Source organism: Magallana gigas, chromosome 4 (assembly GCF_963853765.1).
Source record: "Magallana gigas chromosome 4, xbMagGiga1.1, whole genome shotgun sequence".
Classification (NCBI taxonomy): domain Eukaryota; kingdom Metazoa; phylum Mollusca; class Bivalvia; order Ostreida; family Ostreidae; genus Magallana; species Magallana gigas.
The window spans coordinates 5,907,337-5,920,130 of record NC_088856.1 but is presented as its reverse complement, the minus strand read 5'-3'; the positions used below and the strand labels follow the sequence as shown (position 1 = coordinate 5,920,130).

At 33.8% G+C, this 12,794-nt stretch overlaps 2 protein-coding genes across 3 annotated transcripts; both read right to left on the bottom strand.

Annotated features, from left to right (window-relative positions):
* Positions 1-4,494: 4,494 nt before the first annotated feature.
* LOC117684040 (retrovirus-related Pol polyprotein from transposon 17.6) lies at positions 4,495-7,014 on the bottom strand. The gene is made up of 2 exons (XM_066081039.1): positions 5,282-7,014; positions 4,495-5,123 (listed from the first exon to the last, which is right to left on the bottom strand). Exon 1 carries the CDS (start codon positions 6,852-6,854, stop codon positions 5,637-5,639), a length of 1,218 nt encoding a protein of 405 aa, XP_065937111.1. The 5' UTR covers positions 6,855-7,014; the 3' UTR covers positions 4,495-5,123; positions 5,282-5,636.
* Positions 7,015-7,034: 20 nt separating this feature from the next.
* On the bottom strand, positions 7,035-11,218 carry LOC136269766 (uncharacterized). 2 transcript variants are annotated; one of them, XM_066081038.1, is made up of 3 exons: positions 10,985-11,218; positions 7,764-10,812; positions 7,425-7,611 (listed from the first exon to the last, which is right to left on the bottom strand). In XM_066081038.1, exons 2-3 carry the CDS (start codon positions 9,939-9,941, stop codon positions 7,573-7,575), a joined length of 2,217 nt encoding a protein of 738 aa, XP_065937110.1. In that variant the 5' UTR covers positions 9,942-10,812; positions 10,985-11,218; the 3' UTR covers positions 7,425-7,572. The 2 variants fall into 2 exon arrangements, with proteins under 2 accessions (XP_065937109.1, XP_065937110.1); XM_066081037.1 differs by having other exon boundaries at positions 7,035-10,812.
* Positions 11,219-12,794: the final 1,576 nt, after the last annotated feature.

Below are 12,794 nucleotides of genomic sequence, written 5' to 3'. Positions count from 1 at the left end.
AATGGTTTTCTCGGGGTGCCAATTTCAACAGTTACCCTCCCAAACAGGCACTATTTATATAAGAGCACCTTTAACACTTCTTACAAAGATATATATATATATATATATATATGAATAAAGCCTTGGTACAGCAAAAAATACTTAAATAAATAAAACAGAATGCGACAGTCCAAATAAAATTAATTGTTTACTGTTAACTATTAACTGGGGTAATAAAAACAGTTGTTAAAAAAAAATTATTTAATTTGGACTGTCGCATCCTGTTTTATTTATTTAAGTATATATATATATATATATATATATATATATATATATATATATATATATATATATATATATATATAGTTTAACAATATTTATTTGCCCATATATGGTACAATGGCAACAAACAAGAGTCATATAAACTTGCAAGTATAAAGCATATAAAACAGTTTTAAAGCTGTTTCTTTTATGGTTATGGAGAACAGACAATCTCATAAATTTTAGTTTAAAGATATACAAAATTAAAAAATAAGAAAAACAGAATTTCACAATAAATGAATAGAATCAAAGCAAAAACTTAAACAAGATAGGAAATAATGTTTTAACTTTCAATTTGTATAATTGTCGGATACAGAATGAAAATGAAACAGTATATAAAATGCAGAGCTCATATTTGACAATAAGAATCGAGAGAATCAAAACGAAACCTTAAATGAAATAGGATTTAGTGCATTCACAATCGATTTGTACTTTTTGACGGATACAAAATGAAAATGAAACCATGCACGAAATGGCATAATTCTCAACGCCGTGTTATATATTGGATTTATTGCAAAATATATATCTAATAAAAACATACGGTACCTAAGTATTTGTTCATATTGGATTTGTGGTGCATGAGTCGCACTTAAAACGCAACAGTTTGACTAACTGGTTTGTTGGTTTCAATAAGGCAGTTTGCTTCCGTAAGATAAGAGTACGGCAGCAGTATGATCTTTTATTTTAAAGTTGGCCCGATGTTCAGACTTTTTTTGTAAAACTTTATATTCATTTAAGTTTTTGCAAGATATTTTTTTTTATATTTTATGTGAGTATAATTACATGAAAATAATTAGAACTATTGTTAAGTTCAAGATATTTTTGCAGATTATTTCATTCTAAATATCTAAAACAGTTGACAATAAAGAAATGCGAACGCTAACGCCCGTTTCCCGCCTACATTTTACATCCAAAAATTTCGGAATTTCTGTCAGATATTCAAAAACTAAGTTTTCTACTAAAAAGTATAAACAAATTCTAATCAATTTATATCAAAATAAAATTTGTAATCAAATTAATTATCTTTAAACAAAAGTTTTGCTAACGCAGGGTCTTAAAAAATTTCATTGAAATCGGTTTCTATGAGTGAGCAAAATAAAAACTTATTAATTACATATTTACAATATATTAAAGTAAAATTTCATTCTAATTCATATCTGTTAATTATTTTTCGAAAATTTACAAAGCAAAATTCTTTTTTTGGAATGTATTTCGGTCTGTAGACCCATGTCCCCCCCCCCCCCCCCCCCCCCGTGAAACAACAAACCCTTTGGTAAAAATATGCTAAATAACAATAATTAAATCCCTTCAAAAGGAATTTTTGTTTCACGGCGGGGGGGGGGGGGGGGATTTTTTAATAAACTTATCCGTTTTCCTTTATTTTCTATTATGAAATGAGCTATTTTAACTCAAAATACAAAGTTATCTCTCTTTGTTTGACCAGATCATTTATATTTAATGAAAATATACATAAATGTTTACATTATAATAAAAAGAATAACTTTGATTATACAACTTTCAAAAAATGACTTTTAGTTAGGCGGCTAGACAATACTATCGTTCGCAGTCCTTTTAGACAAGATAAGCATTTTTTTCCCCACAAACATTTAACTCTAAACAAACATAGGTAATCACAGATTACAAAGCTCACCGAGACGAGACATCACCCTTGAGACATCACCTTTATGAGACCTCCATATCATATTATATAAAAATCATACTTTCTGATCTTGGATATTTATGAATTCTGTTTTGACACTATCATATATCATCTGTTAAAAAATTGTATGATAATCATATGTTCATATGTTAATCAATACAATAAAATAAAATTGAATATTGCATCCTATCATATTTACAATATATATCATATAATACAATAAAATACCGTAATAAACAATGATGAGATATAATATTGTAACGTATGATATGACATTGTATTGAGTTATACGTTATTGTATTTGATCAGATGATATAATATCATAATATATAATACAATATAGTATTATATTCCAATATCATATTACATATGATACATAATACATCATAACATTGAAATATATGATATTATATTGTATAATATAGTATGATATTGTATGATACTGTATCATTTTTGATACATAATACGACATTGTATCATATGACATAATATAATTTGATACAACATTGTATCATATCAAATGATAAAATATTATGGGATAAATTAAAAAAGTATTTAATACAATATTACATTATACATGTTGTATCATATGATACAAGAATATATATAACAATATCATTGATACAGTTTTATGTGATATGATAATATATCCTATTTATAAACCGATATCATATTATACAATATCGTATGATACGATATTTAATAATATTACAATATCATACAATACAATTTCATGTGATATAATTCTATATTACAAAAACCAATTTCATATTACACAATATCATATGATACAATATTATAGAATACACAATATTCTTTCATTGGATACAATATTTTATTTTGCAATATCTTATGTAATAGTATCATGTGATAAAATAACTAATTAATAATACAATATAATATAATACAATATTGTAACATAATGTACAATACTATACATAACAATATCATGATACAATATCATATAATCAAATATCAAAAAAAAATTATACAATATCACATCGTATCATAAAACTTTTTATAATATAACATATCATATTATATTGTATCATATTAAACAATATCGTTTAATATCATACAATACTATATCATAGGAAACATGTTATATCATTTATCAACAAACACATCTATCTATCGAGCAGGTTTGAGTGAGGTAGGAGATTTCTTTTATTAGCATCTTTGATAATGGAGATCAGGTTTGCATCTGAAGCAACCTCTGCGTTTCATTTATTATAAAGTTGTATCGAATATGCAAGCTATCATCTATAAAACATGTGACCTGTTCCAAAAACTAAACCTCATCCAGTATCTGAAACCTATGGCTCAGATTCAGCATTCAAGCCTGTCAAGTGCATCAGTATCATAAGACGCATCATCCATGCAAGTTTGGTGAAGTTAGGACCAGTAATAACTAAAATATCATCATCAGAGGGCACTAGCAATTAAAACCTTAACCTCCTACAGCATATTCAACCTATGGCTGAGATTCAGCATCTATGCCTGTCAGGTGCATCTGTATCATAAGACACACCATCCATTCAAGTTTGGTGAAGTTGGGACTTGTAATAACTAGGATATATTTTTTAGCATCCTTGATAATAGAGATCAAGCTCTGCATCTTAAGCTACCTCTGCAATTCACTCATATTACAGTTTAATCAACTGGTCTGAACATATTTTATTGTATATATAATATACAAAGGGTTCGAACACAAGTTCTTGCAAATTACTAGGTTCTCACCCAATTACAAGTAATTTGCAATTGTCATAAAATATGGTACATGTATATGTATATACACATATATTGAAAAAATTGTAAAGAACAAAATAGTATACTTATGTAAATCTGCGAGAATTGATTATAAAGTTCTGCACAGCTGTAAAAATTCTAACATTAGTTTTATAATCTAGGTTGTCATTACCCCAAAGTAAAGTATGCGAATCTATAATAACTAAATTTTGTATTTGGAATAGTTCATTAAATAAGGTATTCCTTGCATTAGAAAATAGTTTGCAAACAAAAAAAAATTAATATACATCTTCTTTCTTTCCACATATGCAATTTGGAGAATCAACATTATTTGTTCTGTGTAAATCATAATTAAGTAAACAATTGGGTCTTAATTTTGTATGAATGATGTTAGCTACTCTTTTACCATGAAGAAAATATTTTGGAACTTTTGAATCACTGCTATTATTAGAGATGCTTCTTTGAAACTGGCGGATGGATGTTGATTTTTTAATATCCGAATTTAGTGAGTTCCATTTGCCTATAGCATCTGGAATAAATGATTTTTTATATGTATCATACTTAGCTCTAGGAGGTATATAATTGTCTTCATAACGAGTATTGTAGCGAGAATTATCTTTCCTATAAATGTTAGCAATATCACTAAGATATTGGGGTACAAGATTGTAATGAATTTTGTACATAATCGTGTCATGAATCATATATCCTGAACTGATATAATGATCAGACGAGTTCTTTGGAATTGCCAGATGTCTGTATCAGAAACAACCAAAACACCAAAATAAACAAACAAATATTTAATAAGAAAAAAAATACATACAAGAAAAAAAATAAATGAAAGAAATATTAAACCAGATTCTAAAAGAGAGAGTCGACTCTAATTTCAACAACAAATCTTTAAATTGACTTCAAAACAAAATATTCTTTCCAAAATTTAAACACTTAAATTGATTCACATATATTTAGATTTTCAAATAATTTCTCTAAATTCGTTTATCAACTTTCAAATCAATTTCACAAAAATATCACTACAATTATACGAGAACCAAATATTCAAAACAATGAAAGTGAAATTTCAATAAATTTCGTCACATTTCCTTTCCTGGTTCCTCGGTATATTTCCGGTGACTTTTCACCCAAACCCCGGACATCACATAGACAGACACACGGACACACAGACACACGGACAGATGACACAACCGTTGCTCCGGTACGTTAGGACACCACAACACCACACACATATACAAACGTCTCCAGCGTAGACCGCTCCCGGTCAACATACACCATACACGTACATCGACGCCACGTGTCCCCGATATGGATGAAAAATGGCGGGTCTGGCGCTCCGTACTCGTCTCCGACTTCGTAGTCACAATTCAGCTGGTATAAACCGTCATCCCCTTTAACACAATTTCTTTTAAAATAGAATGGAATATACTTGAAACAATTTATCGTTAGTGTTCAGTTCTAAAATGACAATTTTCCATTCGAACACGTGCTTTTAAAACTAAGCTTTCTAACATAGCAAACAAACCAATTAAACATACATAACATTAAAAAACAAACAAATACCTTGAAAATGGTGACAAACATTCGGAAATGAACAAAGTAGGGAGAATTTCCCAATCTTGGTGACTACCACGTGCTTCTAAATAGACACACGTCCACTCTGCTGGACTGCACGGACTGGAGTGCGGTATTTAAAATTAGCCGTGTACACGTCACTCCAGTGACAGGTTTAGAGAGTAAAAAGAAAAGCGGGAAATTCAAACATATATATATTTACAATCATATCAAGTACGTTACAAACGTCCCCATTTAGAAGACTAATGCCATTAGTCCGACCAAAACTCTAACGAACTTGATAACACTAAATGTCAAACATACAACACAAAATAACAAACCATCTCTAAATATTTACACAATTTCAAGAGGATGAATCTATTCTCGACAAATAATCTGCAACAACATTATCTTTCCCCTTTACATGAACAACCTCAAAATTGAACTCTTGAAGTGTCAAACTCCAACGAAGTAACCTCTGATTTGTCATCTTTATTCTATCTAGCCACTGCAGTGGAGCATGATCAGACTCAACCACAAATGATCGACCTTCAAGAAAAACTCTGAGCGACTTAATACTCCAGATAATTGCAAAACATTCTTTTTCAATCACTGCGTATCTCTTTTCAGTATCTGACAATTTCTTACTGAGATAAAGAATTGGATGTCTACCATCTTCAAAATTCTGTTCTAATACCGCCCCAACTCCACAATCTGATGCATCAGTGCGCAGATAGAACAACTTACTAAAATCTGGACTACGCAACACTGGGTTACTAGCTATAGCATTCTTTAATGAATCAAAAGCCTTCTGATGCACTGGAAGCCAAACTATCTTAAAACAACCTTTCTTTCTAGTAAGATCAAACAAAGGTGAAGCTAGTTCTGAAAAATGTGGAATGAATTTCCGGTAAAAGCCTATGGTCCCTAAAAATGATCGAACATGCTTTTTTGTAGTAGGAACAGGGAATTTCTGAATTGCCTGAACTTTACTTTGCTTAGGAGAGACAATACCTTTTCCGACCACATGTCCCAGAAATTCTAGTTGATCAAACCCAAAACAACACTTAGATGGCTTTGCAGACAACTTTGCATCCCTCAATCGCTGGAAAACTACTCTCAAATGCTGGAGATGATCGTCCCAAGTCTCACTGTAGATTCCAATATCATCTATAAAACATTGAACAAATGAATGCAAACCATCGAGAACTTTGTGCATCAATCTGACAAAAGTTGCAGGCGCATTTACCATACCGAACGGCATTACCGTGAATTGATAGTGGCCCATGGGGGTCACAAATGCGCTCTTCTGCTTTGCGTCCTCATCTAGCGGGATCTGCCAGTAGCCTTTTGTAAGATCAATTTTGCTGATAAATTTTGCTCTACTCACCTCGTTCAAAAGGTCATCCATGCGCGGCATAGGTCTTGGATCAAATACTGTGATACTATTTAACGCTCTATAATCACAACAGAATCTGATAGAAGAGTCATCTTTTCTTACCAAAACCACTGGTGACGCATAAGGGCTAGTTGAGGGTTCAATAATACCCACCTCGGTCATATTATCTATCTCTTTCTGCATGCGTTCCCTCAGTGCGTAGGGCACAGGATACGGCTTCTTATGGACGGGATCGTCTGACTTAAGTTTTACTGAATGCTGAACTACATCTGTTCTGTTGGGTATATCGCTAAAAACATCAGAAAACTCATTCAACAAACCTCTTAACTGACAAACCTGAGTATTCGACAGTATTTGGAAAAAATTACATCTTCAGCCCCTTTTTGAAGTTCTAACGAAGGTGATGCTCTGTCGTTAAATTCAGAATCGTAGTCCATACTCTCATACACACCTCCCAGTATGTCAATAGCTGATAAATGTTCTTTCGACAAGTCTTGTTCACATTTGTCCTCACGATCATACCATTTTTTCAGCATGTTGACATGAAATACTGTCTCTTTGTTCCTTTTTCACCTTAACTCTGTAGTCAACATTACCGACTTTCTCTGTTATCTCGAATGGACCTTTCCACTGTGCATGTAATTTTGATGTATTAGATGGTAACAATACTAAAACTTTGTCACCTACCTCGTATTGTCTTGTTCTAGCTTTCCTGTCGTAATAAACTTTCTGCTTGTGCTTTTCGACTTTTTCCTTCTCCTTTGCGAGCTCTGTGCACTCCTTCAATCGCTCCCTTGTTTCGAGTAGGTAACTCAGAACAGATGACTGACAATTCTCTGGTTCTTCCCAGTGATCTTTCAGGACTGCTAAAGGACCTCGTACCTGCCTTGCAAAAAGCATTTCAAAAGGAGAAAATCCAGTGGTTTCGTTTGGAACCTCCCTATAAGCAAATAGAACATAAGGAAGATGTTTGTCCCACTTTGAGGGTTCTTTGACCGCATATGCCTTCAACATTTTCTTTAAAGTGCCATTAAACTTTTCCACCAGGCCATTTGTTTGAGGGTGATACGGAGAACTTACCAATTTACTCACCTTCAGTAATCTACACAGTTCTTTTATCAACTCGGACATAAAGTTACTGCCTTGATCTGTGAGGATTTCATTTGGAAAACCCACGTCAGCAAATATTCCCATCAAGGCCTCTGCTACTGTCTCCGCCTCTTGGTTTTTTAGAGCTACTGCAATTGGATACTTTGTAGCATAATCTACACATACCAAAACAAATCTGTTCTTGGATTCTGTCAATGGCAAAGGACCTACAAAATCTAGTGCAATTCGCTGAAATGGTTCGTCGATAGTAGGTATACTTACAAGTGGTACCTTTTTCACTCTTCCTTTTGCCGTACCTTTTTGACACTCGGGACAGGATCTGCAGTATTTTGATGTGTCTGAAAAAATTCCAGGCCAAAAGAAATGCTGTAAAATCCTGTTTCTGGTCTTCTTTACTCCCATATGACCCGACATAGGAATGCCATGTGCCATTTCAAGTGCCAACGACCTGTATTTATGGGGAAGAACAATCTGAAATATGTCATTTCCTACCTCACGAGGAAATACCCTGTAGAGAATCTTGTCCTTGAGAGTGTAGTATGACTGACCTTCGTCTGGCTTTTCAAATGTCATTTCCCTCACACGTGTCAGGCTAGGATCAGTTTCCTGCAATTTGATCAATGTCTCTGTATCACAAATGTCAAATTTTAGCTCACCATCATCTGTCTTCTTTGGTCTAGGCTTCGTTTCCTCTGCTTCCAATCGAGTCTGTGCTCTTGTCTGAACTGCCAAACAGTCAGCTGGTTTCTCAACTTCCATTTTCTCGATCTTGTCTATTACGTTTCCAAGTATGACGTCAGCAAATGGAGAATCTAAGATAAGAGCAAACAATTTACCTTTTATGAATGGCGTATCTATCTCTACACACGCTTCTTGGCATTGTTTCTCGGACCCATCAGCAAGAATTATCTTCCTTCCTCTCCCAGTCATTTGCTCCTTCTCGACTAGACGACTGTGGACGAATACAGTTGAACAACCAGTATCTCTCAAAACTGTTGTCTCTTTACCTCCTACACTTCCCCTAGAAATATCCAAACCTGGTACTGAATTATCATCTACATCTTTTGTATCCCCTGTACTTACACCAGGGAGTTTGACCAACGCTGCACTTGTATACAAGTCAGGTTTTCCCCCCTCTGTATGTTGCTTATTCTCGTGTTCTGACAAACACAACCCAAGCTTACCAAACTTCTTGTCCTCGGGTCTTCTATACTGTCCTCGGTTGTAAAGAGAACAGTCTCTCTGGATATGCCCAGGCCTCTTACAATAGTAACAGGCTCTGTCTTTGACCTGCGGGCCTTTTCCTTGTTCAGCTTTAAATTGCCCCTGATTTACATTGAAATTACCTTGAGAATTTCGATCTGTTCCATTTTTGCGGTTCCCTCCGAACGTCAACCTTTTGTGAGCTGTTTGATAGGCCTCAACCAAATCGATCACTTCCTTAACATTCTTTGGTCGATGTTCATGAACCCATACCTGCAAATCTTTATCACAAAACTTAAGCAATTGCTCTCTCAACACCAAATCGTACAGACTGTTATATTGCCCATGAATATCTTCTCTTTCACACCAGTGCGATAAATACTTTTCTGTACGTACCTGATAATCCTTGAATGATTCATCAGATTGTTGCCTTGCCTGTCGAAACTTTTCTCTATAAGCTTCTGAAGTTAACTCATATCGTTTGAGTATTGCCTCCTTAATCTTATCATACTTACCACTTTCACCATCGCTTAGGCGAGAGTAAGCTTCCAATGCCTTACCTGTCAATAGTGGTACCAAATGAATAGCCCATTCAGACTTATCCCATTTATGCAACGCTGCAAGTTTCTCAAATGATCTCAAAAACACATCAATATCTTGACCTTCTTCCAACTTAGGAAGCTTAACATGAGAATTCTGGACAGATGAACTACCATTTAATTTCCCTCCATTAGCTCTAGCTACCTTTAACTCTTCCTCTTTCAATGCTAACTCCTTAACCTTAAACTCATGATCCAACGCAGCTTTCTTCATCTCACGCTCAGCCTGTCTCTCTTCCCGTTCAATCTTTCTCTCTTCCCTGTCCTTCTCACTCAACAACTTCAACATTTCTAAACAATCAGACAATGATGCCCCCTTCTTAATCTGATCATTAACCCACGACGGTAACTCCGACATGATTCAACACCTAACTGAAACAGAGATAGTAAGGCTGAAATTAGAGCAGGACTAGAGAAATGAAGAGAAAATACTCACAAGGGATGGGTGAATTCTGCCCACTTTGTAAAGGTTGTAACTAACACAGCAATCAAAGCAATCCCACCGCTGCCACCAAAATGTCATGAATCATATATCCTGAACTGATATAATGATCAGACGAGTTCTTTGGAATTGCCAGATGTCTGTATCAGAAACAACCAAAACACCAAAATAAACAAACAAATATTTAATAAGAAAAAAAATACATACAAGAAAAAAAATAAATGAAAGAAATATTAAACCAGATTCTAAAAGAGAGAGTCGACTCTAATTTCAACAACAAATCTTTAAATTGACTTCAAAACAAAATATTCTTTCCAAAATTTAAACACTTAAATTGATTCACATATATTTAGATTTTCAAATAATTTCTCTAAATTCGTTTATCAACTTTCAAATCAATTTCACAAAAATATCACTACAATTATACGAGAACCAAATATTCAAAACAATGAAAGTGAAATTTCAATAAATTTCGTCACATTTCCTTTCCTGGTTCCTCGGTATATTTCCGGTGACTTTTCACCCAAACCCCGGACATCACATAGACAGACACACGGACACACAGACACACGGACAGATGACACAACCGTTGCTCCGGTACGTTAGGACACCACAACACCACACACATATACAAACGTCTCCAGCGTAGACCGCTCCCGGTCAACATACACCATACACGTACATCGACGCCACGTGTCCCCGATATGGATGAAAAATGGCGGGTCTGGCGCTCCGTACTCGTCTCCGACTTCGTAGTCACAATTCAGCTGGTATAAACCGTCATCCCCTTTAACACATTTTTTTTTAAAATAGAATGGAATATACTTGAAACAATTTATCGTTAGTGTTCAGTTCTAAAATGACAATTTTCCATTCGAACACGTGCTTTTAAAACTAAGCTTTCTAACATAGCAAACAAACCAATTAAACATACATAACATTAAAAAACAAACAAATACCTTGAAAATGGTGACAAACATTCGGAAATGAACAAAGTAGGGAGAATTTCCCAATCTTGGTGACTACCACGTGCTTCTAAATAGACACACGTCCACTCTGCTGGACTGCACGGACTGGAGTGCGGTATTTAAAATTAGCCGTGTACACGTCACTCCAGTGACAGGTTTAGAGAGTAAAAAGAAAAGCGGGAAATTCAAACATATATATATTTACAATCATATCAAGTACGTTACAAATCGTCAGTTTAGCTATTTCCCTTCTTTTAGATAGAGAGTCCCAACCCGTTTCGAAATACAATGATTCCCTTGAGGCCAAAATTGGAAGTCCCGTGACAATTCTTGCAGCGTGTAGCTGTACTTTCTCTAACTTTTCAATTTCTGCGGAAGAACAACCATCCCATACAACAGAAGCATATTCTAATATAGGGCTTACAAAAGTTATATATAATTTTGATAGTTTTTCTCTGCCTAAAGTAAATTTAGGTTTCTTAAGTAGTCCTAATTTTTTACAAGCGATGTTCACTATATCATTGATGTACACAGACCACTTAAAATCATCAGAGAGCGCAAGGCCTAGATGTTTATGACAAGAAACAATATCTAACTGACAATCTTGAAAAAACAGTTCTGGGGTTACATTACGTTTTGATTTGCTAAAAAATACAACTTTGGTTTTATTAGGATTAAATTTAAGTAACCAATCATTGGACCATTTTTCTAATATTCTAAGGTCATGATTTAACACATTTTCGACATTTCTTAAGTTTTTATCCGCATACTGGATTGAATTATCATCTGCGTATAATCTACAAAAGGACAACATATTTTGTGCAACATCATTGACATAAATAAAAAACAAAAGGGGCCCAAGTACAGATCCTTGTGGCACTCCAGCATTAACACTTAAGCTGGATGATAATACATCTTTATACATCACTTTTTGAGATCTGTTACACAAATAGCTGCTAAACCATTGAAAAGGATTGCCACAAATACCGTAAGTTTGTAATTTAAAAAGAAGCCTTTCATGCCAAACTCTGTCAAAGGCTTTTGATAGATCACAAAAAACAATGCAACATGATTTACCCTCATCAATATTCTTAACAATGCTATGATATGTCTCAATTAAGTGGTACACTGTTGAGTTACCGGGTAAAAAACTAGCTTGGTATTTATAAAATAATTTGTTACTATGGAAATAATTATAAACATGTTTGAAAACAATTCTCTCCATTATTTTACTTACATAGCTTAGTAAAGAAACAGGTCTATAATTACATGAGAGTGATGGGTCCTCTCTAAAAGAGACTCATTAAAAAGTAAACATAAAGGCTTGCATATTGTAAACATAGTTGATTTTAACATTTTGTGACTAATACTATCAGGTCCAATAGCTTTGTTGACTGGCAAAGCAGATATAATGTCAGTCACTTCAAACTCTTCCATAAAAATGTTGTCTAAAGTTTCATCACATTGTAAGTACAATTCTGGTAAAACCTTACCGGTAGTCAGAATATTCGATATAGATGAAAAATATTTGTTAAGCACTTCTGTCTTATCAACATCAGAAAACGCTGTTTTAACATTATTTTTATCATCTGTGTATTGTAAAGGTGGAATTTCACTGGTTGTTTTTGTTTGGAAAACGTCTTTAAGAAGTTTCCATTTTAATTATTATTGCTTTTACTGGAGTCATCAATAAAAGTTTTAATGTTGTCGTAGCAGTTAGAAAATGCTTGCTTTTTCATGTTGTTGACTTGATTTCGAACTTTTTTATACTTTGACCAGTCACAGAATTTATTAGTTTTCA

Coding starts and splice junctions, on each gene's coding strand:
- LOC136269766 (XM_066081037.1), bottom strand. CDS start 9,941: ATGTCGGAGTTACCGTCGTGGGTTAATGATCAGATTAAGAAGGGGGCA.
- LOC117684040 (XM_066081039.1), bottom strand. CDS start 6,854: ATGCAGAAAGAGATAGATAATATGACCGAGGTGGGTATTATTGAACCC.